We start from the raw sequence: 13,816 nt of genomic DNA, 5'->3' as shown, positions 1-13,816 counted from the left end.
ATTTCCCTCCTTCATTGTTGGCAGGAGTTAAGCACAATTCCCATCCGGTGCCTTTCCCTGTGTGGCAACTACCTCATCCAGCCCCTGCTGGGCTGGGGTGTCATGGGGACCTTGAGCTGTACTTGTAAACAGGGCCCGGCGGCCTGAGTCAGAGCGGCCTTGGGGAGAAGTGGGTTCGGCCTCTCAGGATCCCATTGCAGCCTGCTGCCAAGACCCAGGGCCCCTGCACGGCCGGGCTGCTCCCAGCGCCGCTGTCCGTCTCTCACCCTGGGGCCGGCTCAGCTTTGAAAGCCCTGGCGGGAAAGGCAGGGGTGGGCAGAGACTTGGCAGCGCAGGCCGGGGAGTCGGCACTGACGCCGCCTGGTGCGGAATTGGATGGCACTTCAGAGAGGAGCTGGTGGCAGCGGAGCCTGGGCCTTCTGGCTGGGCTCCTCTGGACACAGCTTGTTTTGTTTCTAGACAGCGCTTTTCTGGATCATTCTCCGGGCTTCTGACGAGCTCTTCTTAACGAGGCTCTGCTGCCGGCCCCAGGGAGAACTGGTGTAGTCAGCAGGTTCACGCTTTCTCCAGGAGCACCTGGCACCAAAGCCGATGACTCAGTGGCACTCTTACCCAAACACGCCCCGCTCTGAGATCATGAAAGTGCGTTGGCTGCAGGATGGGTGGGTGAGGGTCAGGGGTCGCGTGGGGATTGTAGTCAGACTGGATTGCATGTCCTTGTGGGCATCTGCCCAGGTGCCTGGTGGCATTGCCCTGTCAGCAAACCACACAAGGGGCCCGGCTGTCCACGGGCATGTGTGCGTTGGCATGGGGGGGGGGTGTGTTTCCCAGCACGTGGACATAGATGGGTGCCGGGCTCCTGGGGGCACCTCCGCTGCCCTCCCCACCAATCTCCGGCTTATTCCAGTGGTATCTAGATTTCCGGTTTACCAGACAGCTTACCTTCACTTTCTAAAAAGCTGATAAGCCAAAGGCTTTTCCTGCCTGAGTCAGCGAGTGAAAGTGTACAGATGGGAGGAAACATATACGCCTCCAAAAATGAGAGTGAAAAGATGGACAGCTTGCACCCCCTCCCCCCAGCATCCTGGCTGATGGCCCGGGAAGCTGGGCGCTGGAACTGGGCTGGCCAGGGCCCCTGTGGGCAGGGCACCACCTCTCCATCCGCCGCTCTGTTGTGTAGATGATCATGTTGTGTTTCACAATGGCCACCTGCTCCGGCAACCTGGCCTGATGTGACCTCTTTCTCCTTCCCTCCTCCCCCCACAGATGCTGTGACTGTGACAGAGTCCCCGGGTTTGTACATGTTGGGGCGGAGCCTTCCTTTCGGGGGTGACCACACTCACCTGGGCATGCCTGCAGCACTCGGGGCCCATGGACCTGAAGGAGAAGCGTGCGGTAGGCCACGTTCGGGTCCCTTGTGGGTATTGTCTGGGTGTCTTGTGGACTCTCCCTATTTGTGTTTGCCTGGGAGGTCCTCGTTCGGGGGCTTTAAACCAAAGGTGAGAGACGGGCGGGGCTCTGGGCCTGGGGGGTGTGAATGCGTCCCCGCAGAGAGGGTGCTGTGCTCGCTGAGAGGGTGCTGTGCTCAGCTGGAAAGCAGAGCCTCGGGGAGCCAGTTGGGGACAGAGATGGACCAGGTAACATGACTGCAGGGAGCAGGTTTCTGATTTGGGTTGGCTCCGAGCCAACCTTTCACTTCTTGCCCTGGGGCGTGCAATTTTGTTTGTTTGCTCTTCGCTAGGGCTCTGTCCCAACCTGCTGAGTACTGTTGGGCACCATCTCTGTGGTTAGAGAAAAGCTCCCTGGTCAGACTGCAGACACAGCTGCGCAGTCAGCTGCAGGTGAGCAGCGGGAGGCCAGGCCGCAGGTGCGCCGCCTCCAGGCGCACCGGCTTCGCATCGGGTCGATTTGTCATCGGTCAGTTTCCCTCTCCTGGGCGAAGGCTGCCCTGGAGGAGGTCCTTTCGTCTCCTGCCTGGACTTCCGCCACACTTCTAACGGGTCCCTCTGTCTCGGACTCCTTCTACTCGGCTGTCAGAGAAAGCTGTTCAGAACGCAGAGCTGACTTGAAAGTCGCCAGTGGCTTCGTGCCACCTGCTGACACTGTCAGTGTGGTGTACAGAGCCTGCCTGAGTCCCGCCTGTGGCCATCGGCCCCGCGCCCCCAGCCTCCCCTGCCCTGGGCACACACTCCACATTTAAGCAGTGACCCTAAAATGCTCCCCACCTTTTTTCCTGGCAAACTCCTCCTATTCTTTCTTCAAGACTCTGTAAGCATCACCGTCTCTCAATAAACCCTCCTTCCCCTCTCCCGAGGTCCCGCTTTTAGCATCATAGACCTCCGCCATCGTACTTGCTACACTGCATTGAATAATCTGTCCCTGGCTCTTAGCGTAGTTCCTGGAATAGTAGCAAGGGCTTGGTCAATGTTGATTCACTTGAACTTCTGGATGGTGATCTTCCTGCCCAGGAGATCTTGGGAAGTCTGGAGAGGGAGCTGTGGCCGCTGGGGATACCTGGCTGAGGCTGACTTGGTCAGCGCCAGGCGCCACGTGGACCTGAGCTTGAGGCAGGTGTGTTCGGCCTCCTGTTCGCAGATGCTTGGCCGCTCTGCAGGCTGGCGCAGCCGTGCTCGGCACACGGAGAGCACACTGGCCTCTCCCCGGGCCTGGGTGCGCGGCTGCTGCCTGCAGTTGCAAGGGGTGCGCGCTGCTCAGTTCCAGGGAGCACCCCTGCCTGGGTGAGGCCGACTGTCCGCAGAACAGAGGAAGTATTGTGCTCCGGTCCCAGCCTGTTGCTAGTGAACTGGGGGAGCAGGGCTCTGTGACCCAGGGGGCTGGCTTCTCTCTCAAGCGGGAGGGAGAACACTGGAGGGCCCAGGCTGGCTGGTTCTCAGGGGCCACTTTTCCTGGAGGATTTTTCTTCATTCTCCTCTTTCTCTTTCTGGGTAGCTGAGGGCTGAACTCAAAAGCATCAGCACCGTCAGCAGCTGCCATACCTATGGAACACTTCCTCTGGGTCGGTAGCACTCTAGCCACCAGGGAGGTGGCCCCGGCTTAGAGGCTTGGAGCCCAGTTGAGCAATTGATAGCACAGGCAGCTGATAGGACCCGGTGGGCTTTCCGCCTGAGCTCCCTTGCGAGTTGTATAACTGGGCTCTCCAGGTCATCCCTGTGGCCTCTGCCCGTCAAGGCTTCTTGGAGGAGTGGGGGAGGGAGAGCCGATGTTGGTAAGGGGCCTGTCATCCCCGCGATAGCCCAGGATCGGTTTGGCTGTTGCTCATTGATTTTCTGCACGCTGTTCCCCTTCTCTTTGCGACCTACCGTCCTCAGGGTTCCCTTAAGAGCCCCCCCCCGCCCCCCCCCCCCCCCCCCCCCCCCCGCCTCCAGCCCTCCAGCCCATAGTGGACTTGCTGTAGCAGCAACGGTTAGATGCAGAGCTGCCCTTTCGCTCGCTGACGTGGGCGGTGCAGGGAGGGTTCCCGCAGAACACGGGGCCGGAGGACCCTCTGTGCTGCCTTTCCAGGGCTCCACACAGGAGGGAGAGTTTGCTTAGTTGTGGGTCCCAGGGAGCCGGCCTTGGAGAGAGCTAAAGGGGGAGCAGGAGCGGGGAGCAGGGGACAGTCCGGCACCCCTCTCCTTGCAGTTTGCGGAGGCTGCCGCGGACTCACGGGCCGTGGCCAGAAGCTGCTCTGAAGCTGATCCTGCCTCAAGGAGACTTCCTGCCCTTAACCTCTGGACTGCCGGCCCCTCCTTTTCTTTCCCACTCAGCCCCGGGTTTGGCAGGGGCCTCAGGGAGCTGGCCTAGAGGAGGGGGAGGGGAGAGGCTGGCTGGAATCCCCGCTTCCCTGCAGCTCGAGATGGGGTGTGTCCTCTAGGAACCCGGGCCGGAGCAGCAGGCTCGGGCTCAGGCCACGCTCCATGGTCACTGGGCCGTCAGGCTGTTTCCTCTCCCTCGGGTTGTGCAGCCCCAGCCTAAGGGCGGCCTGGACCTGGGCAGCGAAGCTTCCCATACAGTCCCAGGACCTGGGCCCTCCTTCACCGGGGAGGTGCTGACAGCTTCCTGTATGTCCACCTCGGGGCCCAGGGCGATGCTCAGGCCCTGCTGCTGCTCGGGAGGTGCTGCGGTGGGAGCCCCAGGTCACTGCCTCCTCTCCGCCCTGCGGCCTCCCAGTCCCCGCAGCACTTCGGCAGGTGTGTCTGAATGCCCGGCGGCCATCGGCTGCTGGCACTGGAGAGCGCCGCTGGGGTCCCAGCACCAGCGGGGGGGGCCGGTGTTGGGTCCCAGGCGTGGGTTTCCTCCGAGGCCCCTCCTCTGGGGCTGGCTTTCCCTCTTCCGCTGGATCCTTCCGCTCGCTCCCGGCCCCGCTCTGCCCTGGAAGCCCTGCCTCAGCCTTCTCGGTCCTTCCCCTCCTGCAGGATGTGCTGCTATTAATAACCCGCAGGCCCTCTCCCCTGCTTCCCGCAGCTCTGCTTGGAGAGCTGTTGTTGGCTTGGCTCCACGCTGGAGTCCCAGTGATTTGGGGGAGCCCTCCTGATGGCAGGCTCTCCACATGGGGCTCCTACCCTTGCCCAGTGACCGGGGCCAAGGAAAGGTAGTCTGGGAAGGAGCCCAGGTGCTCCTTGATGCCGGCAGTTGCCCTGACAACAGCAGCGGGTCCTGCACCGGTCTCCTTGCCGCCTACCCCTTGGCTGCACGTCGCCCCTCTGCTCGGCCCACAGTGGCCCCCTCTGCCGAATGGGCCAGCCTCCGGGGCATCTGGCAGAGCATCTACAAACTTTCTCCTCTCAGCCCCCTCTCTCCTCCCTCCCTCTCCCTCCCCCCGGCCGCTGTGCAGCCTGCCTCCTCCTCTTCCCTCCCTCAGTCTGCAGCGAGACTGGAAATAGGTTGAATTAATCAGCAGATTGGAGCTCCACTGGGCTGCAGCACCAGCTCCTGGCTCACACGCTCTCTAGCTCTCCCCTTTCTTCTCTCTCTCTCTCTCTCTCTCTCTCTCTCTCTCTCTGTCTCTCTCTGAGGCTGGTGGTGGAAGTTCTGTAGCTGACTCCTCGTGGCTCATGCTCTTTAAGCAGGCAGAGCTATGGATGCCCCTTCAGGGCAAGCGCAACAAAGTGAGTATGCCAGCGTGGGTCACATTTCTGTCCAAATGCCTTTCCTGCTCTGGGCGAGAGGCTTTGGGGTAGGGTGGCCCCAAGTCTGGATGCCACAGGGGCAGCTCGGATTACCAGGTAGCTGGGACCACGGAAGGGGCTGGGAATGGGAGCCAGAAGCCAGTGTGTTTCAGGATCTGTCATGGCTCCCAGGTCACCCAGAGCAGGACCGGAGCCGAGTTTCCCAGTGGGACCTGGGTCTCCTGGGTGCTGGGACCTGGGTCTCCTGGGTGCTGGGACCTGGGTCTCCTGGATGCTGGGACCTGGGTCTCCTGGATGCTGGGACCTGGGTCTCCTGGATGCTGGGACCTGGGTCTCCTGGGTGCTGGGACCTGGGTCTCCATGCAGAGCTGGCGGGCAGCTCCGGCTCTGGGTGCCGGTCCTCCTTGGGGCCAGGAAGGGCGCTTTCCCACTGGACCACATGGGTCCCTGAGACAGGGGCAACCAGCGCTGGGTCTTGGTGGCTGCAGGCGGGAGAAGATGGTGGAGGTGCCAAGGTCAGCCTGAGCCTGGAGAGTGAGGAAGGGAGGGAGCTGAGGCTTTGATTGGCCTGGTTACAGGCATTCGATTCGTGTCTGGCCAAACGCAGAAGAGATTTATCATGACTGCTAAAAACACCCTGGTGTCTGGTGGCCGAATCTCGGCTTCAGTGATTCAGGCTTTGTGTGGCCTCCAGCTTTGGGTCCCCTCCCCACCTGCATTGGCCACGAAGGCTGTGACGGTGGGGACCTGGCACCGTTCTAATGAGCGGTGTTCTACTGTTGCTGAGGCCAAGGGTCAAGGGCTAAATCCATAACCTGTCTACCTGGGCCTCGGGCTGTGATGCTGCTTGCTCTCAAAACAGGCGCTGCGGGAAGGCAAAGAGCGGCTGTGCTCACCTCTCGGAGGATCCCCAAAGGACAGGGGGTGGGCGCTTGGGGGCTCTGGCTCTCGGCCGCCTGAGAAACCGGAGGAGGGGGTGCAGGAGAGCACAGGTGTGCTGGCCCCTTAGACTGACCCCCACGCTCAGCTCTGGGCCCTGCAGAGCTGGTCCTGTTCAGCAGCAGATTCCGTGTGGTTCTGACGGACCGTCCTTTCAGCACCTGCTGCTCCCGAGCCCAGCCCTGCAGCGTCTCCCTTGGATGAAGGATCAGGGAGAAGCAGCCCAGCGCGTGATGCGGGTTTGCTGCCCGCCTCTCCTGACTTGGGCTTCCCAGAGCCTCAGGTTGCTCTCTCTTGGGTCCGGCTGAGCCCTGAGCAGTTAAACCAGCGGGACTGGGGTGGTTCTACCTGCAAAGCATCAGTGTAAGCGGGGAAGCAGGGCCTCGCCCCCTCTGGTGGAGAGGCTTCATGTAGCCGTGGCTCTTGCCCCGGGGACTTCTCTGGAGGTGCCTGCTGGTGCGGTTTGGGGTTTCTGAGCGGCTGCGAAGCCAGAAGTGCCTCTGGGGCCTTAAGGCCGGGGCAGATTTTCCTCACCCTTCTGGGCCCTGGTAGGCAAGAATCCAACCTCGGAGTGCGCGTGGGCGCCTCGGGTCCCTATTCTCAAACAAGCCAGACCCATCCCCGCAGTCTCCCTGCTGGTGCCCAGGCACCCTGGGTGCCCAGCCTAGCTCATGCTTTGAAGAAGGTTGGCAGAGCCCGCTTGCCCACCAGCCCTTCCTGAATTTCCCGGGGAAAGGGTGAAGGGCTTCCACCAAGGCCTTCCTCAGCCTTGGCCCTCGCACCACGAGGCAGAAAAGCATGGCCATGGGCGAACACTGACTGTCCCCGGGCCTGGGCCCCCCCTGCAGGGACCTGGGATGGGTGAGTGGCTGTGGCAGTTGGGTAAGCGAGGCTGGGCATGGAGAGTAGGCTGGCTCAGCAGGCTGTGTCCTTGCCCAGGGCCAGCCTGTACGGGCAAGCATTTTTGGGGGCGGCATGTAATTACAAAACGCCTGATTTTTCCCTGCCGCGCTGTCTCTAATCGTTAGTCTGGAGCTGGTGCCCCTGGCCAGACACAACACGCGGGGGCGGACGTGCGCAGTCAGCTCGGCAGGCACCTCCCGCCTCCGCTGGCCCTGCCCAGAGCATCTGCCGTCCTGCGGCCCATCCCTCCCGCACCCCGGCCTGGACTGCAGCAGCCTCGGGTTCTAGGAACCTGGGGCAGAGCGCGCGCAGGAGGATGGCTGGGCAGAGGAGGCCTGGGTTTGGGGTGGCGGGTATAGGCCGCAGGTGTCAGGACAGCCACACAGCAGAGGGAGATTGCTGAGTGCCCAGCTTCTAAAGCCTGGCGAGAGGAGGGCCACTGCCCAGGCTCGCAGGCGGCTCCTCTCAGCCTTCCCCTGGGTCCCCCAGCCTGGTCCTCACCGCAGACCCAGCAGCACCCTGGGGGACCTGCAGCCCCTGGGATTTGGGATTTGTCGGGCCTGAGGCCTGTCCTTTCTCCTGCCCACTCCCTGTCTGTGGCGTGCAGTCTGGTTACCTCTGCAGGCCGGACCTCCCCTGCCTCCAGGCCGTTTCTGGAAGCTGGCGGAGGCAGAAACATCCCCTGAAGCTCACAGTTACCCAGGCTGGGGTGCGTCTTCCCGAGCTCAGAGAAGCAGTTGTCCCCTCAGGGAAGAAGCAGCTCTCATCTCCCTCATCCCCCAAAGCCGCAGTGAGAGTGGGCTTAGCTGAGCTCTAGGCAAGGGCTCGGGAAGTCTTTGGGCCAGGTCCCTCTGGGGCCGGCCTCAGCCCTCAGGCCCAGGGAGCTGGCAATAGGCCAGGTGGGGGCTCCACTCTGCAGTAGGAAATGGCTCCCAGTTCAGCATCCTCTTCTCGTCCTGGAGATCTGTGTCCTGTGAGGAGCGAGGCTGCCAATGCGGAGACGGGCAGGAGGAGGAAATCCAGAACGTTAGTGGGCAAAGCCAGGGCAGACCCAGGAGGGCAGATGGGGTGATGGGCATGGAGGTGGAGGGCAACAGGCCGAGGCAGCCAGGGCGTCGCCAGCCTGGCGATGTTGGTCGGGCTCAGTAGATGACCCCCAGTCCCGGTCCTGGTGCCCCAGGCCTAGGGCTCCCCTCGCTCAGGACGTGTCCTGGTGGAAGCTCACGGTGCTGCTTTTCAGGTGGCCTTGAGATAGACTCACGCCTCCTCCAATCACTGCCTTTCCTGGGGAGGCCGGCTTGTGTTCCTAGGACTCGCCCCCCTCCCAGCTGGGGACCTGCGCATCAGAGGCTACCTGGGGCAGGCCTCACCCCCAGGAGTTCTGATTCAGTGGGTCTAGGGTGGGACCTGGACATCCACGTTTTTAAAAACCAGGTGTTTCTGATACAGATCCTGGGTTGACAGCCCCTGATAAGGTATCAGTGGGATCTGTGAAGCTACCTGTGTGCGCATTCATTCATTCAGTCATTCATCATTCACCATCCACTCAGCAAGTCTGCGCTGAGCCGCCGCTGTGTGCTGGGCACTGTGTCAGCAGTGGGCGGGAGGGTGTGGAGGTGGAAGGAGTCAGTACCTGTTGTCCAGGAGCTTGGGGTCTAGTGGGAGAACCAGGCCAGGCAATCTAGGACGGTTCTGAACGAGGCGGACCGTGAGCCAGGCTGCCAGGGTGCCGTTGGATGCACACGCACACGCACACACATACACACACACATGCACACCCGTAAGCACAGCCCTGGGTTTTGGGAACGTCTCCTAGAGCTGGTGATGTTTGAGTCTTGACAGAGAAGTAGCAGTTGTCTGGGGCGAGGAGTGTGTTCTTGGCTGAGAAAATACAAAGGTGTGTGCACAGGGGCGGGAGGCGCGGCTGCATCAGGAATGGCAGGAGGGCGGCTGGGGAAGCCGGCAGAGTGCGGGGTGAGCTCAGGGCTCTGACTGGATAGTAAAGGTCAGGGGTCAGGTGATGACACACGCCTACTCCGTGGGTGTTGCTGTTGGTTTGGACAAGGAAGAGGCTGAAGGTGGCAGTTGGGGGGGTGGGAAGGGGAGGCGGGGTCTGGACGAGGGGGATTCCAGCTCTGGCCTGGGTGCCTAGTGACATGGTGCCTGCGGGAGGGTGGGCTCGGGCGGAGGCCAGGAGGCGAGTTCAGGTTTTGGACATGTGGACTCAGGCGCCTGGGAAACAGCTGTGAGGCAGTTCAGTCCGGTCAGATGTGGCAGGATGGACTGTGGGGTAGATGGAGGGAAAACAACAGAGTCAGAGAAGGAGGAAACAGCAATGGGGGTTTCAAGCAGGAGAGAGGCGGGGCGGGGGTCACATGGACCGTAGGTCGTCCGCAGTGTCAGCCGGGGACCCTCCTGCCCGCCATCCTCGGAGAGACGGGAGGAGGCGTAGCTGGTTCGCGGTCCTTTCTCGGGCACGGCTGCCTTTTTCCCGAGATCGTGTCCTTCCTGGTGGTGTGTGTTGCAACCCCCTCTTTTATGAAACGGTGGTTACGGAAGATGGGTTTTTCTCCCTAAATTCCCCCCCCCCCCCCCCCCGCCCCGCCATATAATGGAATGTGAAGTGGCCGCGGTGAGGCAGACTGGGAGGGCAGCAGTGACGGCATCTGAGTGGGCTGGGAGGGGCTGGTGGCAATGGGGAGAAAGTCAAGTGAAAGGTGGGTCTGGGTCAGAAAGCACCGAGTATAGGAAGTTTTGTTTTAAACTTGGCTTTGAAGAGCAGGAGGCTGTGTACTTCACTGTCCTTTAGTTCAGTGGAGATGGGAACGTGCTTACACCCTGAGGGAAGGGCGAGCGGAGGAAGAGGGGAGGATTCGGGAGGAGGGAGGTGGGGCCTGGGATGGGGGAGACCTCCGGGGACAGGCTGAGCGCTCTGGCTTCCCTGCAGGGCGAGCCCCCCTTGGCCCTGGGCCTGTCCACGCGGAAGGCCCTCAGCATCCTGAGGGAGCAGCTGGAGGCGGTGCTGGAGGGACACCTGAGGGAGCAGAAGAAGTGTCTCACCTGGAAGGTAGGCCGAGCCTGGCGGCGATGGCAGAGAGCCTGGGCCCATTCTCACGGCCCCGAGGCCCCACCGAGGCATCACTGACAATCCGGAAGAAGCCGGGCTTCCTTCCACAGTGATGTCCTGGCCCCTCCTGCTGCAGGAGCCCAGCCGGCTGGACCCAGCCAAGGCCAAAACGAGAAGACAGAGGCAGCCACGGGCTGGGTCGGCGGGTGTCGGGGGAAGGTGGCCCTTCCCACGTCCTTGTCCCGGCCTCTCACCCCTCGGCCCCTGTCCCCCGCCCCCCCCCCCCCCCACAGGAGATGTGGCGGAGCAGCTTCCTGCACCACAGTAACCGCTGCTCCTGTTTCCACTGGCCGGGCGCCTCGCTCATGCTGCTGGCGGCGCTGCTGCTGCTGGGCTGCTACGGGGGCCAGCCGGCCGGCAGGTACGTGGCTCCTGCCTGGCCTCTCCTCCCCCGGGCTCTGGGCCTTCCCTCTCGTGCCTCTGCCAAGTCTGCCGTCCCATCTACGACATCCCAGGGGAGGTGGGCTGCTCCCCCGGAACTGCCCCACAGCCGGCGCCTGAGCTGTTTAGGGCTCCTAGTCCCTTGGCTAGTTGGTGGCGGAACCAGGCTGGACACTCTTTCAGGAGGGACGGGGTGGGCTGTGACTGTGGAGTCCAGGGCCCTGTGTTGGCTGGGCTGGTGTGAGTAGCCCTCACCTTCCCGCCAGCCACGGGGTGGAGCTGGTGAATGCCGCGGCGCTGTTTCTCCTGCTGCTTCTCAACCTCATCCTCATTGCACGGCAAGATCGGCTGAAACGTCGGGAGGTGGAGTGGAGGCTCCGAGGGATCATCGACCGAATCCAAGGTGAGACCAAGGGTCAGGCGAAAGGTGCTTTGTGATGGGTCAGAGGAAGGACTCCCCTCCTGAGCCCCAGCGCATAGGCGTTGCCTCTGGTCAGCATCCTGGGGGCTCTGGGCATCAAGCGAGTTAGCAGGATGCCCTGCGCTCTTTTGAGCAGGACAGTGAGAGCCGTGGGGCCGCTGTGGGTGGAAGGAAGGCTAACAGCAGCCCAGTGGGCTTGCAGGCTCGCTGTCCGTTGGGAGACTAACAGGGAAGACCCTCTCCCTTGGCAGGAGGACAGTCCAGGTTTTCTCTTCCACGTTGGCCCTGTCTGCTGGCTCTGGGCCGGGGGAGGTGGGATCATGGACCAGGGAAGCCTGAGAATCGGGGCTGGGAAGCAAGCCGGGAGCCCAGGGTGGGCAGCCCAGCTCCTAAAGGAGAAGGGAACTGCGCAGGCAGGCGGGTTCCTGCTCATCCCGCCGCGGCCAGTGCTTCTGCAGCCCCGGCCGTGGGTGAGGACTGCGCCAGGCTCTTTGGAGACGGGGGTCCTGCTTCCCGGAGTGTGTGGTCTTGAAGAGAACAGCATCTCCCTCATGAGACCTTCCTCTCCTGGGCAGCGGGGGCTGCAGTCCTGAGTGAGAACGTGGTATGATTCCTCATTGCAGCTTGTAGGCACTGGGAGAACAGCGGTGACCGGGAAAGATGGCCCTGCTCTCGGGGAGCTAGTCTTTGCTCAGGAACCATCCGTGGCTCCCTCTTGTTGTCAAAGCCATTGTCAATGGCTTCCCAGAACCTCTGGCACAAGCTCTGACCTTTTTCTGCAGCCTCTTCTCCTGCTCCTCATCCTCACGTTAAAACCACTCCCCACTCCCCACTCCCCACTCCCCACTCCCCACTTCCCAGCCCACTGAGGACTTCCCTGCTCCAGTGCCTTTGTCCTGCTGTCCCTCGCCTGGCATGCTTTTCCCTCACAGTCTCCGGCCGACAGAAATCTCGCCATTCTTCAAGGCCGATCCTCAGCGCTCCCTCTTCCATGAAGCCACCTCTGATTGCCCCAGCTCTGTGCTCCTGCAGCTCCGGGACTTTCCCTAACACTTAGCCCGTGTGTTTGCCTTGTTCAGAGTTATCTGCCCATGTGTCTCACTCCCCCTCTTAGGTGGTGGCTCCTCAAGGCAGGGACTGTGTCCTCACCTTTGACCTTTGCATGGGGCTCAGCACACCCTCAGCAATGGTTGTGAAATGTATCTGAAAGGAACAAGGATACGGAGAATAAGAGCTTCGGTGTTCAGAGGAGGTGGAAGTGCCTGGGCTGAGTGGTTGGGAACGAGGGGAAATGTTGGAAAGGATGCGGGATTTCAGAGAGGCTTCACGGGTAGGCTAAGCTCCGTGGGGTGTGCTGGTGCCCTGGGTCAGGTGGTCTCCCTCTTTCCATTCTCGTCAGATGCCCTCAAGGATGGCAAGGAGATCAAGTGGCCAGATGCCATGTACCCCGACCTCCACATGCCCTTTGCACCGTCCTGGTCCCTGCACTGGGCCTACAGAGATGGACATCTGGTCAACCTGCCAGTTAGCCTGTTGGTAGAAGGAGACATCATAGCTCTGAGGCCCGGCCAGGAATCGTTTGCCTCTCTGAGGGGGATCAAGGTATCGCGAGACTTTTCTCCTTCCCTGGAAAAGCAGCGGGAGAGTCCACAGGCCGCGGTGGGAGGGTCCCAGTCTGGATCCTGAAGCTTCCGGGAGGCCAGCTCATAGCTTCTTGGGGAACAAAGCAGGGCTGGGATGTCTTTCTCCACCTTGTCCTGTTCTTTCTTCTCTGATCCTCAAACCACCAGGAATCCAGTCCTACAGGCCCCACCCCAGCTGACGCTGCTAACTGATGGGCCCGAACCCCATGAGATGTCCCCGCTTAGCTGAAGTTGTCAAGGAAGAGTGGCTCCGATAGCAGCCTTTCATCACCCCCCACGCCCCCTCTGTCCCGGCAGGATGATGAGCACATCGTCTTGGAGCCCGGAGACCTGTTTCCCCCTTTCTCTCCCCCGCCCTCCCCCCGGGGAGAGCTGAAGAAAGGGCCACAGAACCCCCAGCAGCACCGGCTGTTCCGTGTCCTTGAGACCCCCGTGATTGACAACATCAGGTAGGGGTGCTGCCCTGCCTTTCTCCTGCTCCCCCCACCCCTGACCTCGCCTCTTCCCCCGTGCCTCTGTGAGCAGGGGCTGGGGGACAAAGAAGGAGCCTGTCCATTCTGAGGCCCCTTAGGCCAGGCCTCTCTGGAGGTTCCTCTCTTTAGCATCTTGTGAGCACTCTGGGCCCAGTGATTGCTCCCCTCCCAGGTCTAACTCTGAGGGCATGGCTCTGGAGGCCCGCACAGGCCACCCTCCCCGGGCCGCCTGGCTGGGGCTGAGGAATCAGAGGGAATCGCAGGCCTCAGACATGCTCAGTGAAGGTGCTCAGTGAAGGTGCGGGTCTCTGGCCTTTCCCTTGAGCATAGGGTCACCTCTTTCTGCAGGTGGTGCCTGGACATGGCCCTGTCCCGCCCCATCACTGCTCTGGACAACGAGAGGTTCACGGTGCAGTCGGTGATGCTGCACTACGCCATGCCCGTGGTCCTGGTGCGTGAGGCGGGGCACCGGGGCAGGGGAGAGGGAAGTGGGGGAGCCTCAGGGCCAGCTCAGGTGAGTGTGTGAGTGGAGATGGGCGTCCCAGAGTGAGCCAGCCAGTGTCGGGGGGTGAGTGGGCAAAGGAAGGGGAGCCTCAGAGCCTGGGTCTTCTCTGGGGTTGGGGGGGTTAAGGCTGCACCTCTCCCCCTCCCAACAGGCCAGCTTCCTCATCACCAACGCCCTGCGCTTCATGCTGAACGCCCCCGGGGTCACGTCCTGGCAGTACACCCTCCTCCAGCTGCAGGTGACCACCTTCCTCCCTGCATGCTTTCTTCCTTCCCTGGTGGCCGCGTCCCCTCAT

At 62.0% G+C, this 13,816-nt stretch overlaps 1 protein-coding gene across 5 annotated transcripts in view; it reads left to right on the top strand.

Moving 5' to 3' along the window:
* TMEM94 (transmembrane protein 94) overlaps positions 1-13,816 on the top strand; it is a 30,653-nt gene that overhangs the window by 7,728 nt on the left and 9,109 nt on the right. For 2 of the 5 annotated variants that reach the window (XM_079798030.1, XM_079798028.1), the window contains exons 2-9: positions 1,267-1,395; positions 9,919-10,038; positions 10,332-10,459; positions 10,746-10,882; positions 12,300-12,502; positions 12,841-12,992; positions 13,365-13,467; positions 13,673-13,759. In XM_079798030.1, coding sequence (XP_079654156.1) covers positions 1,372-1,395; positions 9,919-10,038; positions 10,332-10,459; positions 10,746-10,882; positions 12,300-12,502; positions 12,841-12,992; positions 13,365-13,467; positions 13,673-13,759 — 954 coding nt within the window. In that variant the 5' untranslated portion in view covers positions 1,267-1,371. Of the gene's footprint in view, positions 1-459; positions 643-1,266; positions 1,396-3,793; positions 5,109-9,918; positions 10,039-10,331; positions 10,460-10,745; positions 10,883-12,299; positions 12,503-12,840; positions 12,993-13,364; positions 13,468-13,672; positions 13,760-13,816 lie in introns of those variants that run through there. The other 3 variants (XM_079798029.1, XM_079798026.1, XM_079798027.1) reach the window with 3 other exon arrangements.

The sequence above is a fragment of the Cnephaeus nilssonii genome (genome assembly GCF_951640355.1).
Source record: "Cnephaeus nilssonii genome assembly, chromosome: 19".
NCBI classification, from domain to species: domain Eukaryota; kingdom Metazoa; phylum Chordata; class Mammalia; order Chiroptera; family Vespertilionidae; genus Cnephaeus; species Cnephaeus nilssonii.
The sequence above is the reverse complement of the archived record's forward strand: the minus strand, read 5'-3'. Positions and strand labels throughout refer to the sequence as shown.